The sequence below is a fragment of the Salmo salar genome, chromosome 10, assembly GCF_965601325.2.
Source record: "Salmo salar chromosome 10, fSalSal1, whole genome shotgun sequence".
Lineage (NCBI taxonomy): Eukaryota > Metazoa > Chordata > Actinopteri > Salmoniformes > Salmonidae > Salmo > Salmo salar.
The window spans coordinates 51,980,889-52,002,761 of record NC_138300.1 but is presented as its reverse complement, the minus strand read 5'-3'; the positions used below and the strand labels follow the sequence as shown (position 1 = coordinate 52,002,761).

Here is a 21,873-nt window from a genome sequence, read left to right as displayed (position 1 = left end):
GGATCGGGGGCGTGTGTGTGTGTGGATCAGGTGTGTGTGTGTGTGTGTGTGTGGGTGGGGGATCAGGTGTGTGTGTGTGTGTGTGTGTGTGTGTGTGTGTGTGTGTGTGTGTGCGTGTGTGTGTGTGTGGACGGTGTGTGTGTGTGTGTGTGTGTGTGTGTGTGTGTGTGTGTGTGTGTGGTCGGGGGGGGGGGGGGGGGATCAGGTGTGTGTGTGTGTGGGGGGGGGGGGGGGGGATCAGGGGGGGGGGGGGGGGGGGGGGGGGGGGGGGGACGGTGTGTGTGTGTGTGGATCGGGTGTGGGGGGATCGGGTGTGTGTGTGTGGGGATCGGGTGTGGGTGTGTGGATCGGGTGTGTGTGTGTGTGTGGTGGTCGGGGGTGTGTGTGGTCGGGTGTGTGTGTGTGGATCGGGTGTGTGTGTGTGGATCGGGTGTGTGTGTGTGTGTGTGTGTGTGTGTGTGTGTGGATCGGGTGTGTGTGTGGATCGGGTGTGTGTGTGTGTGGATCAGGTGTGTGTGTGTGGGGGGGGGGGGGGTGGATCTCAACATTGTCACTTCGGTCTGTGACAGTCTGGGATATGGAGGCTCTCATATACACAATCACATAGTTACGCGCGCGCGCGCGCACACACACACCACACACACACACACACACACACACACACACACACACACACACACACACACACACACACACACACACACACACACACACACACACACACTCACACACACACACTCACACACACACACTCACACCCACACACACCCCCCCCCCCCCCCCCGCGTAGATGAGCAAGCACAGGCACATACACACACAGTCATATACAATATGTCACAGTGGTGGCTGAGGAGGCTTGCATGCTGATCTGGTCTAATTATGCGGTGCAGGAGAGAGGGTCTGTCACTGGTACAGTGTGTGATAAATATTGCTCCCGTCAGGTACGACACACACACACACACACACACACACACCCTCTGATCTGAAATTCTGCAGCCTTGAACTGATTCATGTAGAGTGCCGTCAAAGTATTCACACCCCTTGCCTTTTTCCACATTTTGTTATGTTACAAAGTGAGATTAAAATGGATTTAACTGACATTTTTTGGGTCAACGATCTACACAAAATAGTATAGAACATCAATGCGAAAGAAAAATTCTAACTTTCTTTTTTAAATGAATGGAAAATAAAACCCATAATATATCTTGATTAGATAAGTATTCAACCCCAATACATGTTAGAATCACCTTTGTCAGCGATTAGAGCTGTGAGTCTTTTTGGGTAAGTCTCTTAAGAGCTTTGCACACCTGGACTGTACAATTTGTAAGATAACGCCGACAGACATGGCATCTCAGACATGGCATCTCCTAAGCAACTTTTTATTACTGCACTGTTGGTGCTAGGAGCACAAGCATTTCGCTACACCCACAATAACATCTGCTAAATATGTGTATGTGACCAATACAATTTGATTTGAACATGATACTTTAAAAAAAAAATCTTCAAGCTCTGTTAAGTTGGTTGTTATCATTGCTAGACAGACATTTTCAAGTCTTGCCATAGCTTTTCGAGCCAATTTAAGTCAAAACTGTAACCAGGCCACTAAGGAAAAATTATCAATGACATTTTGGTAAGAAACTCCTGTGTATATTTGACCTTGTGTTTTAACTAGCAATGCTGCTGAAAGGTGAATTTTTCTCCGTGTCTGTTGAAAATCAGACTGAACCAAGTTTTCCAAAAAAAAAAAAATTATAACATTTTTGACATGTGTTTTTCTGGATATTTTTTGTTGTTATTCTGTCTCTCACTGTTCAAATAAACCTACCATTAAAATTATAGACTGATCATTTCTTTGTCAGTGGGCAAACGTACAAAATCAGCAGTGGATCAAATACTTTTTTCCCTTCACTGTACCAAGAGTTGCCCTTCTTTGCGAACCACTGGATAACCTGGTATTTGTGGTTGAATCTGTGCTTAAAATTCACTGCTCGACCTTACAGATAATTGTATGTGTGTGGTAAAGAGATGGGGTAGTCATTTTACAATTATGTTAACCACTATTACTGCACACACACACACAGTCCATGCAACTTACGTGCCTTGTTAAGCACATGTTTACCACTTAACTTTAGGCTTGCCATAACAAAAGGGCTGAATGCCTCCCGAGTGGCGAAACTACAGACCCGGGTTCGATCCCAGGCTGTGTCGCAGCCGGCCGCGACCGGGAGACCCATGGGGCGGCGCACAATTGGCCCCGCGTCGTCCGGGTTAGGGGAGGGTTTGGCCAGCCAGGATGTCTTTGTGGCAGGCCGGGCTCAGTGCACGGTGACACATTTACCAGGTGTACGGTGTTTCCTCCGACACATTGGTGTGGTTGGCTTCCGGGTTAAGAGAGCAGTGTGTCAAGAAGCAGTGCGGCTTGGCAGGGTTGTGTTTCAGAGGATGCATGGCTCTCGACCTTCGCCTCTCCCGAGTCCGTGCGGGAGTTGTAGCGATGAGACAAGACAGTAACTACCAATTGGAAATCACGAAATTGGGGAGAAAAAGCAAAAAATTATAATTCTAAAATAAGGGTTGAATGCTTGCTTATTGACTGAAGACATTTCAGCTTTTCATTTTTAATTAATCTCTAAACATTTCTAAAAAGAGAATTCCACTTTGACATTATGGGGTATTGTGTGTAGATCAGTGACAAAACATATCAATTTAACCCATTTCAAACGCAGGCTGTAACACAACAAACTGCTGTTCCGGAGGCTCCGTAATTGCGTCATACCGACCATACGGTGCCTTCGACCATACGGTGCCTTCGACCATACGGTGCCTTCGACCATACGGTGCCTTCAACCATACGGTGCCTTCAACCATACGGTGCCTTCAACCATACGGTGCCTTCAACCATACGGTGCCTTCAACCATACGGTGCCTTCAACCACATCTTCAGATCAACCATAAACTGGATTCAAGGATAAAAGACAAATCTAATCCTTGATTCACACATGAATTGTCTGAGAAATTACAATAAATAAATGTAGCTTGGGCTAAGGATAGACTGAATGATACTACGTCTGATTGGCAGTCGTTCAGACATTTGGGAAATAAATGTCTATCTCTGGTTAGAAAAGTGAAATGAACATATTTATTTTACTTGTGTATCGGGGAGGGGTGGTAATCCAGCCAACTTCTGGAAAGTGGTCAAATCTTTGAAACAAAACTCGACCCCCTCATTGCTCCAGCAGGTTTTGAAAGCCTCTGGTCCCATACGAGACAAATCGGGAAATTTGTAGTGCTTTTAGTAACCATTTTACTTCCTCTGGCCACCTGTTTGAAAGGATAGTCTATGGAAATGTATCTCATTCCACTAGAGGGAGTCCTTTAGTCACCTCAGAACAGATTGTACAGAATGCTGCTCTAACAGACTCACATACTACATTTATATTTTAACCATTTGATGTCTATGATGTATTAAGTGCCTTTTATTTTAACCATTTGATGTCTATGATGTATTAAGTGCCTTGCTAACAATCGATGTGAAGAAATCCACAGGGGGAGGTTCATGTGACCCCTTCTTACTACAGCTCACTGCCCCACGCATTGTTGAACCTTTTAACCTGGGGTTATCTCTAAGATTTGTAAAGCGGCATATGTCCTCCCCCCTACATAAAGGCGGAGATCCTTCTGACTTAGCCCAATCTCCAAATGATCTTGCCTAGGCCAGGTATTAGAATCCCTGGTAAACTCCCAGTTAAGAGCTTTTAAACTTCTCACTCTTTTCTAAAATATGCATCAGTCTGGTTTCAGACCTGGACATAGCCCTGTTTCAGCCACTATGCTTGTTTAGACGACGTGTTAAATTGCCTAGATCATGAAAAACATTGTGCTGCCTTATTTATAGACCTTTCCCCAGGCATTCGACACTGTTGACCATTCCCTACTCATTCAAAAACTGTCTGAAATGGGCCTGGATCAGGAGTCTTGCAAAATGGTTTAAGAATTATGACAGACAGAACACAATGTGTGCTTTTTGAAGGTTTATTTTTTAGAGAAAGATATTGTCTCTCCATGAACAGCAGGAAGCAGATTGAACAGTGAACTTTCCTGCCAGTTCATGACTATGGTGACACCATTTGTCAAAATGCAGCAGCCACTACTCTTAAACCTTTGGATGCCGTCTACCATACCGCCCTTGGCTTTATTACAGGTGACAGTTTTAATACTCATCACTGCATCCTGTATCAGAAGGTCAGCTGGACATCACTAAAGTCCAGTACAACACTTCATTACTCCTTTGTTTACAAAGCTCTTCTCCACAAGTTTCCGACATACCTCACTTCCCTGTTGAAATAGAAAAACATAAGATACCGAACCCGTTCGCAGGGTTGGTGAACTCTTGAGGTCCCACTTGTCCCCACAAAGCTTGTTAAATCTGCCTTTAGTTTGAATGGAATTCCTCACAAAACAAATTATACCTGATGATGCTGATAGGGCGGTTGTTAAATGAGTTCACTAAAGTGTGCAATTATTTCAGTTGATTATTATAACGTGTTGTAATAACCTGATGTAATGTATTTACAGCAGTCTGATAGTTTTTCATCTGGTTGTTGCTGTATTGATGTTATGTTTGTCCTCAGGGCACCATTGTAAATAAGACACTGGCCTCAATTGGTCTCCCATCAATAAATAAAAGTTAATAAAATAATTATAAAAACACAGTGATAGATCTACTCCCGCCCAACAGATCAGATCTCAATAATGAAGCACAAAAGCTCTGAGGAAACTCTGTCCCTGTCTTTCCCTGTCTTTGTTGCTCCTGTCTTTGGTGCTCCTGTCTTTGTTGCTCCTGTCTTTGTTGCTCCTGTCTTTGTTGCTCCTGTCTCTGTCTCAGTCTTTGTCTCTGTCTATTTCTGTATTTCTAGTAAGCAGGCACACAACAGAGAAAGAGACAGAAAAGGAACAACATTGTCAACATTCTTTCATATTTGTTCCCAGTGTTGGATGCGTCAAAATAAATATTGCATCATTAAAATTGTGGAGAATTTAACAGCTTCATTAATTTACACAGCTCCAATCCACTCCACAGTACACATCCCCTCCACAGTGACAAATATGTTTAAATACTAAATATAAAAATATAGAAAAGGAATAACCACATCATAATGAATTGAAATAAAATATAGTGGGGCAGATTCAGAATCAGACTATGATGGAGATGTAATATGATGCGAGTGTGACTTACCTCAAGGAGGCTAAGATGGACTCCTACCAGGTATGGCATGGGGGCACTATGGACCAGATCATTTGAAAGAAGGATGTGAGTCAGGACTAAATTATTAAAGACAATGACTAAATATGGTCAAATAAAGATCAGATAAACATAAGCAACAAGTAAAACAAACATTTTTAAGTTATTACAGTGATGTTACTGTGCCTTCAGCAAAACAATCCTCTACTTCAGATAATTGGCTACAAATAACGCTATTTACATATCCTTTTCCAACTGAGACCATTACCAACTGTAACGAGACACACAGTATTTACTGTTAATCATAAATCAAGCCTCAGAGCTGTCCTTGTAACCCAATCAGCTTGTGGCAGAGAGGACCAGGAGGACATGCCTGCAGCTCTCAACCAGGAAAACCGGATTACTCTGACTGGGGAAGGTCACTGGTCTCGAGGCTTGGCAGGGCAAGGCTAGGAGTATGTGTGGGTCCTATTGTGTTCTGTGGCCGCTGCCTCAATCAGGTTAGCTGTTTAATACGTTCTGTTCTTTCTCTGTAACACAGCTGGTCTGTCACAATACTGTAACCGCTATCCCTTGCAGACACACAGGATGCTGGAGTCATGGTATAAGACATGGTTAACTCTGTTTGAGAAGGTGTTTTTGACGGAGGGGACACCCATTATTATTAGAGGTCGACCGATTATGATTTTTCAATGCCGGTACCGATTATTGGAGGACCAAAAAAAGCTGATACCGATTAATCGGCCAATTGTTTTTATTTATTTGTAATAATGACAATTACAACAATACTGAATGAACACTTATTTTAACTTAATATAATACATTAATAAAATCAATTTAGCCTCAAATAAATAATGAAACATGTTCAATTTGGTTTAAATAATGCAAAAACAAAGTGTTGGAGAAGAAAGTAAAAGTGCAATATGTGCCATGTAAAAAAGCTAACATTAAAGTTCCTTGCTCAGAACATGAGAAGATATGAAAGCTGGTGGTTCCTTTTAACACGAGTCTTCAATATTCCCAGGTAAGATGTTTTAGGTTGTAGTTATTATAGGAATTACAGGACTATTTCTCTCTATATGATTTGTATTTCATATACCTTTGACTATTGGATGTTCTTATAGGCACTTTAGTATTGCCAGTGTAACAGTATAGCTTCCGTCCCTCTCCTCGCTCCTACCTGGGCTCGAACCAGGAACACATCAACAGCCACCCTCGAAGCAGCATTACCCATGCAGAGGAAGGGAAACAACTACTCCAAGTCTCAGAGCGCGTGACGTTTGAAACGCTATTAGCGCGCACCCCGCTAACTAGCTAGCCATTTCACATCGGTTACACCAGCCTAATCTCGGGAGTTGATAGGCTTGAAGTAATAAACAGCGCAATGCTTGAAGCACAGCGAAGAGCTGCTGGCAAACGCACGAAAGGGCTGTTTGAATGAATGCTTACGAGCATGCTGGTGCCTACCATCGCTCAGTCAGACTGCTCTATCAAATCATAGACTTAATTATAACATAATAACACACAGAAATACGAGCCTTAGGTCATTAAAATGGTCGAACCCGGAAACTATCATTTCGAAAACAAAACGTTTATTCTTTCAGTGAAATACGGAACCGTTCCGTATTTTATCTAACGGATGGCATCCCTAAGTCTAAATATTGCTGTTACATTGTACAACCCTCAATGTTATGTCATAATTAATTATGGCCTTTGTTAGAAATAAATGGACTTCACACAGTTCGCAATGAGCCAGGCGGCCCAAACTGCTGCATATACCCTGACTGTTTGCACGGAATGCATGAGAAGTGACAATTTCCCTAGTTATAAGAAATTCCTGTTAGCAGGCAATTTTAACTAAATATGCAGGTTTAAAGATATATACTTGTGTATTGATTTTAAAGAAAGGCATTGATGTTTATGGTTAGGTACATTGGTGCAACGACAGTGCTTTTTTCGCAAATGCGCTTGTTAAATCATCACCCGTTTGTCGAAGTAGGCTGTGATTCCATGACAAATTAACAGGCACCGCATCGATTATATGCAACGCAGGACACGCTAGATAAACTAGTAATATCATCAACCATGTGTAGTTAACTAGTGATTATGTTAAGATTGATTGTTTTTTTATAAGATAAGTTTTATGCTAGCTAGCAACTTACCTTGGCTTCTTGCGGCCCTCGCGTAACAGGTAGTCAGCCTGCCACGCAGGCTCCTCGTGGAGTGCAATGTAAAGCAGGTGGTTAGAGCGTTGGACTAGTAACCGGAAGGTTGCAAAAACGAATCCCCGAGCTGACTTGCCAAGTTAAATAAAGGTGTAAAAAAAAACGGCCACAATCGGTGTCCAAAAATACCGATTACCGATTGTTATGAAAACCATTCCGATTAATCGGTCAACCTCTAATTATTATTATATTAAAACATGATCAGTATTGAAGGGATACGTCAGTATCTTAGCAACGTGGCTTTTTTTCTACTTCCCCAAAGTCAGATCAACTCCTGGTTACCAGTTTTATGTCTCTGTATCCAATATAAAGGAAGTTAAAGGTAGTTTCACGAGCCAACGCTAACTAGTGTGACTGGAAGTCTATGGGTATATCTACTAGAGGGCAGGGAATCACATTTAGCGGACAGTAAAACAGCTTTTACACTACACACAAATATTACAGTAAACGTAGATGAATAAAATATTCTACTATATACTATATTCTACTATGATAATGAATATAAATACAGTATGTTATGTCACTGGCTGTGTCAAATTATGGCACTGACTCTCAGAAATCCATAGGTTATGTTATGGATCTATCGTTGTGTGTAAATATTTGGCTTCAGTCAACATCAAGTCAGACTAGTTAGATTCAGTCAACGTCCAGTCAGACTAGTTAGATTAGTGTTTGGCTTCAGTCAGACTAGTTAGATTAGTGTTGGATGAGTTGTAAAGAAAGTCAGACTAGTTAGATTAGTGTTTGGCTTCAGTCAGACTAGTTAGATTAGTGTTGGATGAGTTGTAAAGAAATCCACTGACGTTGAAGACATGGACAGATTGCTGCCAACAGAATCAAATAGAAAGGCCATTCACACTCTTCATTATGGAGCAAAACCTCACTGGATAATAGTGTGAGAGGAATGAGAAGAGGAAGGTGTGTGAATGTGTGTGTGCGTCCATTAGCAGAGTCTTACCAGCAGTAGTCCAGAAGATGTGGAGGCAGTACAGGGATGTAGATGTGTTGCCAGTACATGGGGTACAACATGGCAGCTGAACCGTGGACACACGCTGTTAACTACGGAGAGACGAGAGGGACAAACACAACACATTATAATAGAGACCCTCGAGGACAGAACTACCACTGGTTTTCATTTTAAAGGTAGATTCAGCAAGAGAGCAAATGGCTCTGTCGTGTATAATGTCATCTTGCTAAATAAATGTACCTTTAAGGAGCTTCAAATTTTAAGGAAACACCAAAATATTTAAAACCAAAGCACAGAGTACTGTATTGTAAATGCTGTGTTGGGGGAAGAGACTGTGTTGGGGGAAGAGACTGTGTTGGGGGAAGAGACTGTGTTGGGGGAAGAGACTATGATCCGTTGTGTTACTGCTGCCAACGTATACCTCCCAACGAACCCCGCTAGTCAACACGGAACCCCGCCAGTCAACACGGAACCCCGCCAGTCAACACGGAACCCCGCCAGTCAACACGGAACCCCGCCAGTCAACACGGAACCCCGCCAGTCAACACGGAACCCCGCCAGTCAACACTGAACCCCGCCAGTCAACACTGAACCCCGCCAGTCAACACGGAACCCCGCCAGTCAACACGGAACCCCGCCAGTCAACACGGAACCCCGCCAGTCAACACGGAACCCCGCCAGTCAACACGGAACCCCGCCAGTCAACACTGAACCCCGCCAGTCAACACGGAACCCCGCCAGTCAACACGGAACCCCGCCAGTCAACACGGAACCCCGCCAGTCAACACGGAACCCCGCTAGTCAACACGGAACCCCGCTAGTCAACACGGAACCCCGCTAGTCAACACGGAACCGTGTTAATCAACACTGAACCCTGTTAATCAACACTGAACCCTCTGTTAGTCAACATGAAGAGAACTAGACAGAAGACAAGTTGATTTAGAAAATAATGTCAAACGACAGAGAGGTAGAGGGATACCCCCTTTTCTATCGCTTGACCACCTAGTAATTGTAATGACCTACACACACACACACACACACAAACACACCCCCACACTCACATGCACACACTCACGTGCACACACACATGGGCAGGCTCGCTAGCTCATCCTGCAGATTAAAAATAACATGATTAAATATGGAAAGACAACAGTGGTCTGAGGGCTCCGTGGGGACTTCATTAGGGCAAATTGCCAAAGAATGAAACATGAGTTAGCCAAGAGAGACCGTTAACACTAGCGCTACGGGCTAGGCCAATACCCCTGGGACCTGGGAGAAGCCGCTCCGCTTGAAGACTTCACAGCAAAGTGTGAACCGCACACACACACACACACACACACACACACACACACACACACACACACACTACCAGGAGACCTCTTGCCAACTCGTCAGCCAATGTCAACTGGCTGGAGAGCGAGTGAAAGCGGCCAAGCTTGGCGACTTAACTGAACTGATGCAAAGAGCACCCCCTTTAAAGAAAGATCCTGAACGTCTGTGTAGTCCTTAACAGATGAGCGGTGTGTGTGTGTGTGTGTGTGTGTGTGTGTGTGTGTGTGTGTGTGTGTGTGTGTGTGTGTGTGTGTGTGTGTGTGTGTGTGAGAGAGTTTGGGGGCAGGGAGGTTCAACCTTTTCATTTGTCATTAAGAGAGAGAGGCGCAATCATTTATTTTCCTAGAGTCACACCATCGTTAAGGCTTAATCAACTTTTAATTGGTGTCTTGCTCCACATATCTGCATATGCATATCCGCTCTCTGCCTCCTTCAAATAAAATACAACAATGCTACAGACTTGTCAGATTTAATTCCCCAGCAAACATTTTTCTTTCTAAGGAGGAAATAAATCAATTGTATGAATATTAATGAGAGAGTGTATCAGTTGGAGAAAGGAGAGTATATCAAAGCTGTGTTGCCCTTCTAGTAAACGGTGACAGTATAAACCTATTAAATAATGATGAAGAGAGGTCATTGGATCAGTGGTGGAGGGCCTCTCGTCACGCACAGGCCCTCCTCAGGGAGACAGAGACAGAGGAGGTTCACCCGTTGGTACCAGGAGGTAATGGGACAGAAAAACTAGCTAACCAACTCCAATTATCTCAGCCACACTGAGGTTTCAAGGTAAGCTTCACTTAGCTCCCAATTGGCCTGCTTCACTCCCAGGTTAAAAGACAAGAGGTACTATCTCTCACTTCTAAGGACGGGGGGACGGGAAGGAGGGGCGGTTCAACTGAAACCAAGAAAAACATTTCAAAAAGTAGAATTAGATGTGATGTGCTCCTCCTCCCCACAGACCTAACCGGCAGGAAGAAGATACGGATGTAGAAAAGGAATAGCACACATATTTCCTCTCACATCTAACCCCAAACAACCCGTATCTATCTACAGCCACATCTAACCCCAAACAACCCGTATCTATCTACAGCCACATCTAACCCCAAACAACCCATATATATCTACAGCCATATCTAACCCCAAACAACCCGTATCTATCTACAGCCATATCTAACCCCAAACAACCCGTATCTATCTACAGCCATATCTAACCCCAAACAACCCGTATCTATCTACAGCCACATCTAACCCCAAACAACCCGTATCTATCTACAGCCACATCTAACCCCAAACAACCCGTATCTATCTACAGCCACATCTAACCCCAAACAACCCGTATCTATCTACAGCCATATATAACCCCAAACAACCCGTATATATCTACAGCCATATCTAACCCCAAACAACCCGTATCTATCTACAGCCATATATAACCCCAAACAACCCGTATCTATCTACAGCCATATATAACCCCAAACAACCCGTATCTATCTACAGCCACATCTAACCCCAAACAACCCGTATCTATCTACAGCCACATCTAACCCCAAACAACCCGTATCTATCTACAGCCACATCTAACCCCAAACAACCCGTATCTATCTACAGCCACATCTAACCCCAAACAACCCGTATCTATCTACAGCCATATCTAACCCCAAACAACTCATATATATCTACAGCCATATATAACCCCAAACAACCCGTATCTATCTACAGCCATATCTAACCCCAAACAACCCGTATCTATCTACAGCCATATCTAACCCCAAACAACTCATATATATCTACAGCCATATATAACCCCAAACAACCCGTATCTATCTACAGCCATATCTAACCCCAAACAACCCGTACCCATCTACAGGTTTGAAAGACCATGAAATAAAATAGATGAAAAACAAAGAGTGAGAGGAGAAATGTGTAATCATTTATGTTCTTTCTTTCTCAAGGGGCTCCACCAGAGAGATAAGGTATAATAAATAATAGATGTGTGGAACTAAATGGCTTTATACGCTCCACACAAGACCAGGTGCTTAATATTCCTGGTGCTTAATATTCCATTCAATGGAGAATCACAGATACAGTCCCCAAGAACAAATAGTGGATTAGGCCTGCTTTAGCTGCTGGCTCCGGCCCTCTGGGACCTGGGGTCCCCCAGTAATGAGGTACCTCAGCCGCTTCTCTGGCTGTGTGTGTGTGTGTGTGTCAGATGGGTCAGAGATTATACAGCCTGCTTCTGAAGGCACCAGAGCCCATGGAGCCCTGACAGCTCTCCTGAGACCTGCCAGCACTCACATAAACTGACCAGATTAAAGACACAACACCAGAAACTGACCACATTAAAGACACAACACTAGAAACTGAGAGAGAAACTGACCACATTAAAGACACAACACTAGAAACTGACCACATTAAAGACACAACACTAGAAACTGACCACATTAAAGACACAACACTAGAAACTGACCACATTAAAGACACAACACTAGAAACAGAGAGAAACTGACCACATTAAAGACACAACACTAGAAACAGAGAGAAACTGACCACATTAGACACAACACTAGAAACTGAGAGAGAAACTGACCACATTAAAGACACAACACTAGAAACTGATAGAGAAACTGACCACATTAAAGACACAACACTAGAAACTGACCACATTAAAGACACAACACTAGAAACTGATAGAGAAACTGACCACAGACACAACACTAGAAACTGAGAGAGAAACTGACCACATTAAAGACACAACACTAGAAACTGACCACATTAAAGACACAACACTAGAAACTGATAGAGAAACTGACCACAGACACAACACTAGAAACAGAGAGAAACTGACCACATTAAAGACACAACACTAGAAACTGACCACATTAAAGACACAACACTAGAAACTGACCACATTAAAGACACAACACTAGAAACGGACCACATTAAAGACACAACACTAGAAACTGAGAGAGAAACTGACCACATTAAAGACACAACACTAGAAACTGATAGAGAAACTGACCACATTAAAGACACAACACTAGAAACTGAGAGAGAAACTGACCACATTAAAGACACAACACTAGAAACTGAGAGAGAAACTGACCACATTAAAGACACAACACTAGAAACTGATAGAGAAACTGACCACATTAGACACAACACTAGAAACTGAGAGAGAAACTGACCACATTAAAGACACAACACTAGAAACTGATAGAGAAACTGACCACAGACACAACACTAGAAACTGACCACAGACACAACACTAGAAACTGACCACATTAAAGACAACACTTGAAACTGGACAAATTAACGCTGCCTTTCCCCTTAACAGGAAACAGCAAGCTGTGGACCCTGTGTACTAACTAGTATTCTAATCCTACATAACTGTTAGTAATTCAACAATAATTTTGGCCCAATAAATACCCACTGTTAATTCAGTTTAATAAAAAATAAGAAATAAATCCTTGCCAGACCTGCCTCAAGACAATTATGGTTGTATAGAAAACTAAAAACATACACAACCGGTGAGTGAGAACAAGCAGCTCAGGTGAATGCAGTTAAATCAGTGATATTCCGGGAATGTGGGTGACAGCAGACAGCTAATTATCAAACACACCGTTGTTAACCATCAAAAAGCATGTCACATCACTTTCACAGGGGTCTGTTGTCTTATTCAGATGAGCTTTGTTACTCTGCCTTCTGAACATCTGCTTGAACAAGCAGACCAGGCCCACGCTCTCAGAGTTATGCTCCCCAAGAGGAGACCCTGCAACATACAATATATTATATTAGAAACTGGGTAGTTCGAGCCCTGAATGCTGATAGGCTGACAGCCGTGGTATATCAGGCCATATACCACAGGTATGACAAAATATGTATTTTTACTGCTCTAATTACATTGGTAACCAGTTTATAATAGCAGTAAGGCACCTTGGGGGTTTGTGGAATATGGCCAATATACCATGGCTAAGGGCTGTATCCAGGCACTCCACGTTGCGTCGTGTGTAAGAACAGCCTTAGTTGTGGTATATTGGCCATATACCACACCACCTCTGGCCTTATTGCTTAAATATATGCAATAAGCAGACGCCTTTATCATGCATGCCTTCCTCTCTCTCCTATCTCTCCCTCTACCTTCTGCTCTCTCCTATCCATCCTTCTCCTCCTCTACCTTCTGCTCTCTCCTATCCCTCCCTCTCCTCCTTTCTCTCCTCCTCACCTTCCGCTCTCTCCTATCCCTCCCTCTACCTTCTGCTCTCTCCTATCCCTCCCTCTCCTCCTTTCTCTCCTCCTCCTCCCTCTCCTCCTTTACCTTCTGCTCTCTCCTATCCCTCCCTCTCCTCCTTTCTCTCCTCCTCTACCTTCCGCTCTCTCCTATCCCTCCCTCTCCTCTACCTTCTGCTCTCTCCTATCTCTCCCTCTCCTCCTTTCTCTCCTCCTCTACCTTCCGCTCTCTCCTATCCCTCCCTCTCCTCCTTTCTCTCCTCCTCTACCTTACGCTCTCTCCTATCCCTCCCTCTCCTCTACCTTCCGCTCTCTCCTATCCATCCTTCTCCTCTACCTTCCGCTCTCTCCTATCCCTCCCTCTCCTCTACCTTCTGCTCTCTCCTATCCATCCTTCTCCTCTACCTTCCGCTCTCTCCTATCCCTCCCTCTCCTCTACCTTCCGCTCTCTCCTATCCATCCTTCTCCTCTACCTTCCGCTCTCTCCTATCCCTCCCTCTCCTCTACCTTCTGCTCTCTCCTATCCATCCTTCTCCTCTACCTTCCGCTCTCTCCTATCCCTCCCTCTCCTCTACCTTCTGCTCTCTCCTATCCCTCTCTCTCCTCCTCCTCCCTCTCCTCCTTTCTCTCCTCCTCTACCTTCTGCTCTCTCCTATCCCTCCCTCTCCTCCTTTCTCTCCTCCTCTACCTTCCGCTCTCTCCTATCCCTCCCTCTCCTCTACCTTCCGCTCTCTCCTATCCCTCCCTCTCCTCCTTTCTCTCCTCCTCTACCTTCTGCTCTCTCCTATCCCTCCCTCTCCTCCTTTCTCTCCTCCTCCTCCCTCTCCTCCTTTCTCTCCTCCTCTACCTTCTGCTCTCTCCTATCCCTCCCTCTCCTCCTTTCTCTCCTCCTCTACCTTCCGCTCTCTCCTATCCCTCCCTCTCCTCTACCTTCCGCTCTCTCCTATCCCTCCCTCTCCTCTACCTTCTGCTCTCTCCTATCCATCCCTCTCCTCCTTTCTCTCCTCCTCTACCTTCTGCTCTCTCCTATCCCACCCTCCCTCTCCTCCTTTTCTTTCTCTCCTCCTCTACCTTCTGCTTTCTCCTATCCCTCCCTCCCTCTCCTCTCCTCCTCTACCTCCTGCTCTCTCCAATCCATCCCTCTCCTCTACCTTCTGCTCTCTCCTATCCATCCCTCTCCTCTCCTCCTCTACCTTCCGCTCTCTCCTATCCCTCCCTCTCCTCTACCTTCTGCTCTCTCCTATCTCTCCCTCTCCTCCTTTCTCTCCTCCTCTACCTTCCGCTCTCTCCTATCCCTCCCTCTCCTCCTTTCTCTCCTCCTCTACCTTACGCTCTCTCCTATCCCTCCCTCTCCTCTACCTTCCGCTCTCTCCTATCCATCCTTCTCCTCTACCTTCCGCTCTCTCCTATCCCTCCCTCTCCTCTACCTTCCGCTCTCTCCTATCCCTCCCTCTCCTCTACCTTCTGCTCTCTCCTATCCATCCTTCTCCTCTACCTTCCGCTCTCTCCTATCCCTCCCTCTCCTCTACCTTCTGCTCTCTCCTATCCCTCCCTCTCCTCCTTTCTCTCCTCCTCCTCCCTCTCCTCCTTTCTCTCCTCCTCTACCTTCTGCTCTCTCCTATCCCTCCCTCTCCTCCTTTCTCTCCTCCTCCTCCCTCTCCTCCTTTCTCTCCTCCTCTACCTTCTGCTCTCTCCTATCCCTCCCTCTCCTCCTTTCTCTCCTGCTCTCTCCTATCCCTCCCTCTCCTCCTTTCTCTCCTCCTCTACCTTCCGCTCTCTCCTATCCCTCCCTCTCCTCTACCTTCTGCTCTCTCCTATCTCTCCCTCTCCTCCTTTCTCTCCTCCTCTACCTTCCGCTCTCTCCTATCCCTCCCTCTCCTCCTTTCTCTCCTCCTCTACCTTACGCTCTCTCCTATCCCTCCCTCTCCTCTACCTTCCGCTCTCTCCTATCCATCCTTCTCCTCTACCTTCCGCTCTCTCCTATCCCTCCCTCTCCTCTACCTTCTGCTCTCTCCTATCCATCCTTCTCCTCTACCTTCCGCTCTCTCCTATCCCTCCCTCTCCTCTACCTTCCGCTCTCTCCTATCCATCCTTCTCCTCTACCTTCCGCTCTCTCCTATCCCTCCCTCTCCTCTACCTTCTGCTCTCTCCTATCCATCCTTCTCCTCTACCTTCCGCTCTCTCCTATCCCTCCCTCTCCTCTACCTTCTGCTCTCTCCTATCCCTCTCTCTCCTCCTCCTCCCTCTCCTCCTTTCTCTCCTCCTCTACCTTCTGCTCTCTCCTATCCCTCCCTCTCCTCCTTTCTCTCCTCCTCTACCTTCCGCTCTCTCCTATCCCTCCCTCTCCTCTACCTTCTGCTCTCTCCTATCCATCCTTCTCCTCTACCTTCCGCTCTCTCCTATCCCTCCCTCTCCTCTACCTTCTGCTCTCTCCTATCCCTCCCTCTCCTCCTTTCTCTCCTCCTCCTCCCTCTCCTCCTTTCTCTCCTCCTCTACCTTCTGCTCTCTCCTATCCCTCCCTCTCCTCCTTTCTCTCCTCCTCCTCCCTCTCCTCCTTTCTCTCCTCCTCTACCTTCTGCTCTCTCCTATCCCTCCCTCTCCTCCTTTCTCTCCTCCTCTACCTTCCGCTCTCTCCTATCCCTCCCTCTCCTCTACCTTCCGCTCTCTCCTATCCCTCCCTCTCCTCCTTTCTCTCCTCCTCTACCTTCTGCTCTCTCCTATCCCTCCCTCTCCTCCTTTCTCTCCTCCTCCTCCCTCTCCTCCTTTCTCTCCTCCTCTACCTTCTGCTCTCTCCTATCCCTCCCTCTCCTCCTTTCTCTCCTCCTCTACCTTCCGCTCTCTCCTATCCCTCCCTCTCCTCTACCTTCCGCTCTCTCCTATCCCTCCCTCTCCTCTACCTTCTGCTCTCTCCTATCCATCCTCCTTCTCCTCTACCTTCTGCTCTCTCCTATCCCTCCCTCTCCTCCTTTCTCTCCTCCTCTACCTTCTGCTCTCTCCTATCCCACCCTCCCTCTCCTCCTTTTCTTTCTCTCCTCCTCTACCTTCTGCTTTCTCCTATCCATCCCTCTCCTCCTCTACCTTCTGCTTTCTCCTATCCCTCCCTCCCTCTCCTCTACCTCCTGCTCTCTCCAATCCATCCCTCTCCTCTACCTTCTGCTCTCTCCAATCCATCCCTCTCCTCTACCTTCTGCTCTCTCCTATCCATCCCTCTCCTCTCCTCCTCTACCTTCTGCTCTCTCCTATCCCTCCCTCTCCTCCTTTCTCTCCTCCTCTACCTTCTGCTCTCTCCTATCCTTCCCTCTCCTCCTCTACCTTCTGCTCTCTGATATCTCTCCCTCTCCTCTCCTCCCTGTATTTCTTTCCTCCTCTACTCCCCCCATCCAGAGCTAGACACCCAATTATCTCTGCACTGCTCTCTCTGTGTGTCTGTGCCGACAAACGTCTTGTGTCAGAGCAGAGCCACACAGGTGTGCCACTAACAAGTAGGTGACACTCAGACACAGAGAAAGAGGACACATGGCAGTAATACCAGGACTGCCACACACACACACACACACACACAGTCACTTCCACACACACACACAATCTGGGGAACAAAAACCCAGACTACATGACGCTTTAACAACCAGCCACCAGAAAAGAAGATATAGGGACGAGAAAGAAAAGAGAGAGAGAGAAAGAAAGCAGACAGAGAACAAGAGACATAAAGAAAGCAACTAGGAGCAAGAAAGAGAGAGAGCAGGGAGAGACAGAGAGAGAGAGCAGCGAGCGACAGAGAAAGAGAGCAGCAGCGAGAGACAGAGAAAGAGAGAGCAGTGAGAGACAGAGAAAGAGAGAGCAGCGAGAGAGAGAGAGCAGCGAGAGAGAGAGAGCAGCGAGAGAGAGAGAGAGAGCAGCGAGAGAGAGAGAGAGAGCAGCGAGAGAGAGAGAGAGAGAGAGCAGCGAGCGACAGAGAGAGAGCAGCGAGCGACAGAGAGAGAGCAGCGAGCGACAGAGAGAGAGCAGCGAGCGACAGAGAGAGAGCAGCGAGCGACAGAGAGAGAGCAGCGAGCGACAGAGAGAGAGAGCAGCGAGAGACAGAGAGAGAGAGCAGCGAGAGACAGAGAGAGAGAGCAGCGAGAGACAGAGAGAGAGAGCAGCGAGAGACAGAGAGAGAGAGCAGCGAGAGACAGAAAGAGAGAGCAGCGAGAGACAGAAAGAGAGAGCAGCGAGAGACAGAAAGAGAGAGCAGCGAGAGACAGAAAGAGAGAGCAGCGAGAGACAGAAAGAGAGAGCAGCGAGAGACAGAAAGAGAGCGCAGCGAGAGACAGAAAGAGAGAGCAGCGAGAGACAGAAAGAGAGAGCAGCGAGAGACAGAAAGAGAGCAGCAGCAAGAGACAGAGAAAGAGAGCAGCAGCGAGAGACAGAGAAAGAGAGCAGCAGCGAGAGACAGAGAAAGAGAGCAGCAGCGAGAGAGAGAGAAAGAGAGCAGCAGCGAGAGACAGAGAAAGAGAGCAGCAGCGAGAGAGAGCAGCGAGAGAGCAGCGAGAGACAGAGAGAGAGCAGCGAGAGAGAGAAAGAGAGCAGCAGCGAGAGACCGAGAAAGAGAGCAGCAGCGAGAGACAGAGAAAGAGAGCAGCAGCGAGAGACAGAGAAAGAGAGCAGCGAGAGACAGAGAAAGAGAGCAGCAGCGAGAGACAGAGAAAGAGAGCAGCAGCGAGAGACAGAGAAAGAGAGAGCAGCGAGAGACAGAGAAAGAGAGCAGCGAGAGACAGAGAGAGAGAGCAGTGAGAGACAGAGAGAGAGAGCAGCGAGAGAGAGAGAGAGAGAGCAGCGAGAGAGAGCAGCGAGAGACAGAGCGAGAGAGCAGCGAGAGACAGAAGCGAGAGAGAGCAGCGAGAGAGAAAGAGAGAGCAGCGAGAGACAGAAAGAGAGAGCAGCGAGAGACAGAAAGAGAGAGCAGCGAGAGACAGAGAAAGAGAGCAGCGAGAGACAGAGAGAGAATGACCAGCGAGAGACAGAGAGAGAATGACCAGCGAGAGACAGAGAGAGAATGACCAGCGAGAGACAGAGAGCAAAAAGAGAGAGAGGCAGTGAGAGACAAAGAGAGCAACAAGAGACAATGAGAGAGAGCAGCGAGAGACAGAAAGAGAGCGAGAGAGAGAGCGCAAACAACTCTGGACCTCGAAGCCAGTTCCACTGCTGGTTTTCATTGTTCCCGTCTAATCAGGGACTGATTTAGACCTGGGACACCAGGTGGGTGCAATTTATTATCAGGTAGAACAGAAAACCAACAGGCTCCGGACCTCATAGGGTAAGAGCTGAATACCTCTGGACAAGAGAGAAGCGGATAGTAAGAAGTCAGTCAGTCTGCAGGGCCAAGGTGTGGTGAGGTGGTGAGGCAGGCAGTCAGTCAGTCTGCAGGGCCAAGGTGTGGTGAGGTGGTGAGGCAGGCAGTCAGTCAGTCTGCAGGGCCAAGGTGTGGTGAGGTGGTGAGGCAGGCAGTCAGTCAGTCTGCAGGGCCAAGGTGTGGTGAGGTGGTGAGGCAGGCAGTCAGTCAGTCTGCAGGGCCAAGGTGTGGTGAGGTGGTGAGGCAGGCAGTCAGTCAGTCTGCAGGGCCAAGGTGTGGTGAGGTGGTGAGGCAGGCAGTCAGTCAGTCTGCAGGGCCAAGGTGTGGTGAGGTGGTGAGGCAGGCAGTCAGTCAGTCTGCAGGGCCAAGGTGTGGTGAGGTGGTGAGGCAGGCAGTCAGTCAGTCTGCAGGGCCAAGGTGTGGTGAGGTGGTGAGGCAGGCAGTCAGTCAGTCTGCAGGGCCAAGGTGTGGTGAGGTGGTGAGGCAGGCAGTCAGTCAGTCTGCAGGGCCAAGGTGTGGTGAGGTGGTGAGGCAGGCAGTCAGTCAGTCTGCAGGGCCAAGGTGTGGTGAGGTGGTGAGGCAGGCAGTCAGTCAGTCTGCAGGGCCAAGGTGTGGTGAGGTGGTGAGGCAGGCAGTCAGTCAGTCTGCAGGGCCAAGGTGTGGTGAGGTGGTGAGGCAGGCAGTCAGTCAGTCTGCAGGGCCAAGGTGTGGTGAGGTGGTGAGGCAGGCAGTCAGTCAGTCTGCAGGGCCAAGGTGTGGTGAGGTGGTGAGGCAGGCAGTCAGTCAGTCTGCAGGGCCAAGGTGTGGTGAGGTGGTGAGGCAGGCAGTCAGTCAGTCTGCAGGGCCAACGTGTGGTGAGGTGGTGAGGCAGGCAGTCAGTCACTCAGGGCCATGGTGGATGGATAGTCCTAGTTATCATACTACTGACAGCATGTTAAGAAGGCTGCTGTCAGGGCTGGGGCCTGCCGACACACCCACTGAGGGGGCCAGGGCCCAGGGAGACTAGGGGAGATGAAAGACACAGAGCCTTCCCAGCTGACTTGTTAGAGGGGGCCTGATGCAACACAATTACTGTATACGGCGGCATGACAAGCCTGCACGCTCGATTGGTTTCCTCGGCCATCGCACCGCGCCTTTAAAACAGTGGTACCACTCACCTCCGGTCACAAAACAGCAATAAGTCAACTGATGCACTGTTGTACCATCATGATTTATTCCTTTGCTGTTGAGCGCTGGCAGGCAAGCCGCCATGTTCTGCTAGACTGACACAGCGGAATCACAAGAGGCCCTGACAGACAGGAAGGATCTCTGCTATGCCTGGCGAGAGAGTCTCACAGTCTCTGTCACAGTCTCTGTCTCTGTCACAGTCTCTGTCTCTCCCACAGTCTCTGTCTGTCTCTCACAGTCTCTGTCTGTCTCTCACAGTCTCTGTCTGTCTCTCACAGTCTCTGTCTGTCTCTCACAGTCTCTGTCTGTCTCTCACAGTCTCTGTCTGTCTCTCACAGTCTCTGTCTGTCTCTCACAGTCTCTGTCTCTCTGTCTTTCTGTTTCTGACAGTCTCTCGCTCTCTGTCTCTCTGAGGGAGAGTGGTAGTAGGGGCCAGCTGGATGCCTCCTCGCTCTCTTCTTTAAAAGTCATGCCAGGGACGGACTAAGAGACACACACACTAATAATTATAATTGGATGGCTGGACAGAGGGAGGGATGGATGGATGGACGGACAGACAGAGGACTTTAAAGGATAAAAGGCTTATAGAGAGGTGGAGGTCTAGTGATGGACGGACAGACGGACAGAGGACTTTAAAGGATAAAAGGCTTATAGAGAGGTGGAGGTCTAGTGATGGACGGACAGACGGACAGACGGACAGAGGACTTTAAAGGATAAAAGGCTTATAGAGAGGTGGAGGTCTAGTGATGGACGGACAGACGGACAGAGGACTTTAAAGGATAAAAGGCTTATAGAGAGGTGGAGGTCTAGTGATGGACGGACAGACGGACAGAGGACTTTAAAGGATAAAAGGCTTATAGAGAGGTGGAGGTCTAGTGATGGACGGACAGACAGACAGAGGACTTTAAAGGATAAAAGGCTTATAGAGAGGTGGAGGTCTAGTGATGGGCGTCTTACATATCCTGTCCACATATCAGTTAAATAAACCTCAGTTTGTCTTGTCACAAAACTCTAAATCACACAGAATATCACTTCCATCCGTCTGCTAAGAAAACAGCCGTCACCCGCAGCTCTGATAATTTACACCCTGTAACCCCTGGAGCCAGAGGGAGAGCGGCTGGGGTTCTGAGGGGGGGAGAGAATGGGTGAGAGGAGGCAGAAAGGAGGAGAAAGGGGAAGAGAGGTGAAATTCTCCAAGGGCTGGGTAATTCTCTACACCTCCCCCGGATCCCTCCACTCCATCCTCAGGGAGACCTTGGGTTCCGACTTTCCAACGCACCATCCCCCCCCCGTCCCCCCTCCCGGCGGTCCGCGTCCCGGGCTGCAGAACGGTACAGATAGGATTGTGGATGACATCACTCCTGCTCTCCCTGTCATAAAC

The 21,873-nt window shown here is 47.3% G+C and overlaps 1 protein-coding gene across 1 annotated transcript in view; it reads right to left on the bottom strand.

Annotated features, from left to right (window-relative positions):
- LOC106560563 (DENN domain-containing protein 1B) overlaps positions 1-21,873 on the bottom strand; it is a 238,530-nt gene that overhangs the window by 105,547 nt on the left and 111,110 nt on the right. Inside the window, exons 10-11 of the mRNA XM_082956608.1 lie at positions 8,426-8,526; positions 5,237-5,282 (exon numbers count right to left, since the gene is read on the bottom strand). Coding sequence (XP_082812734.1) covers positions 5,237-5,282; positions 8,426-8,526 — 147 coding nt within the window. The remainder of the gene's footprint in view (positions 1-5,236; positions 5,283-8,425; positions 8,527-21,873) is intronic.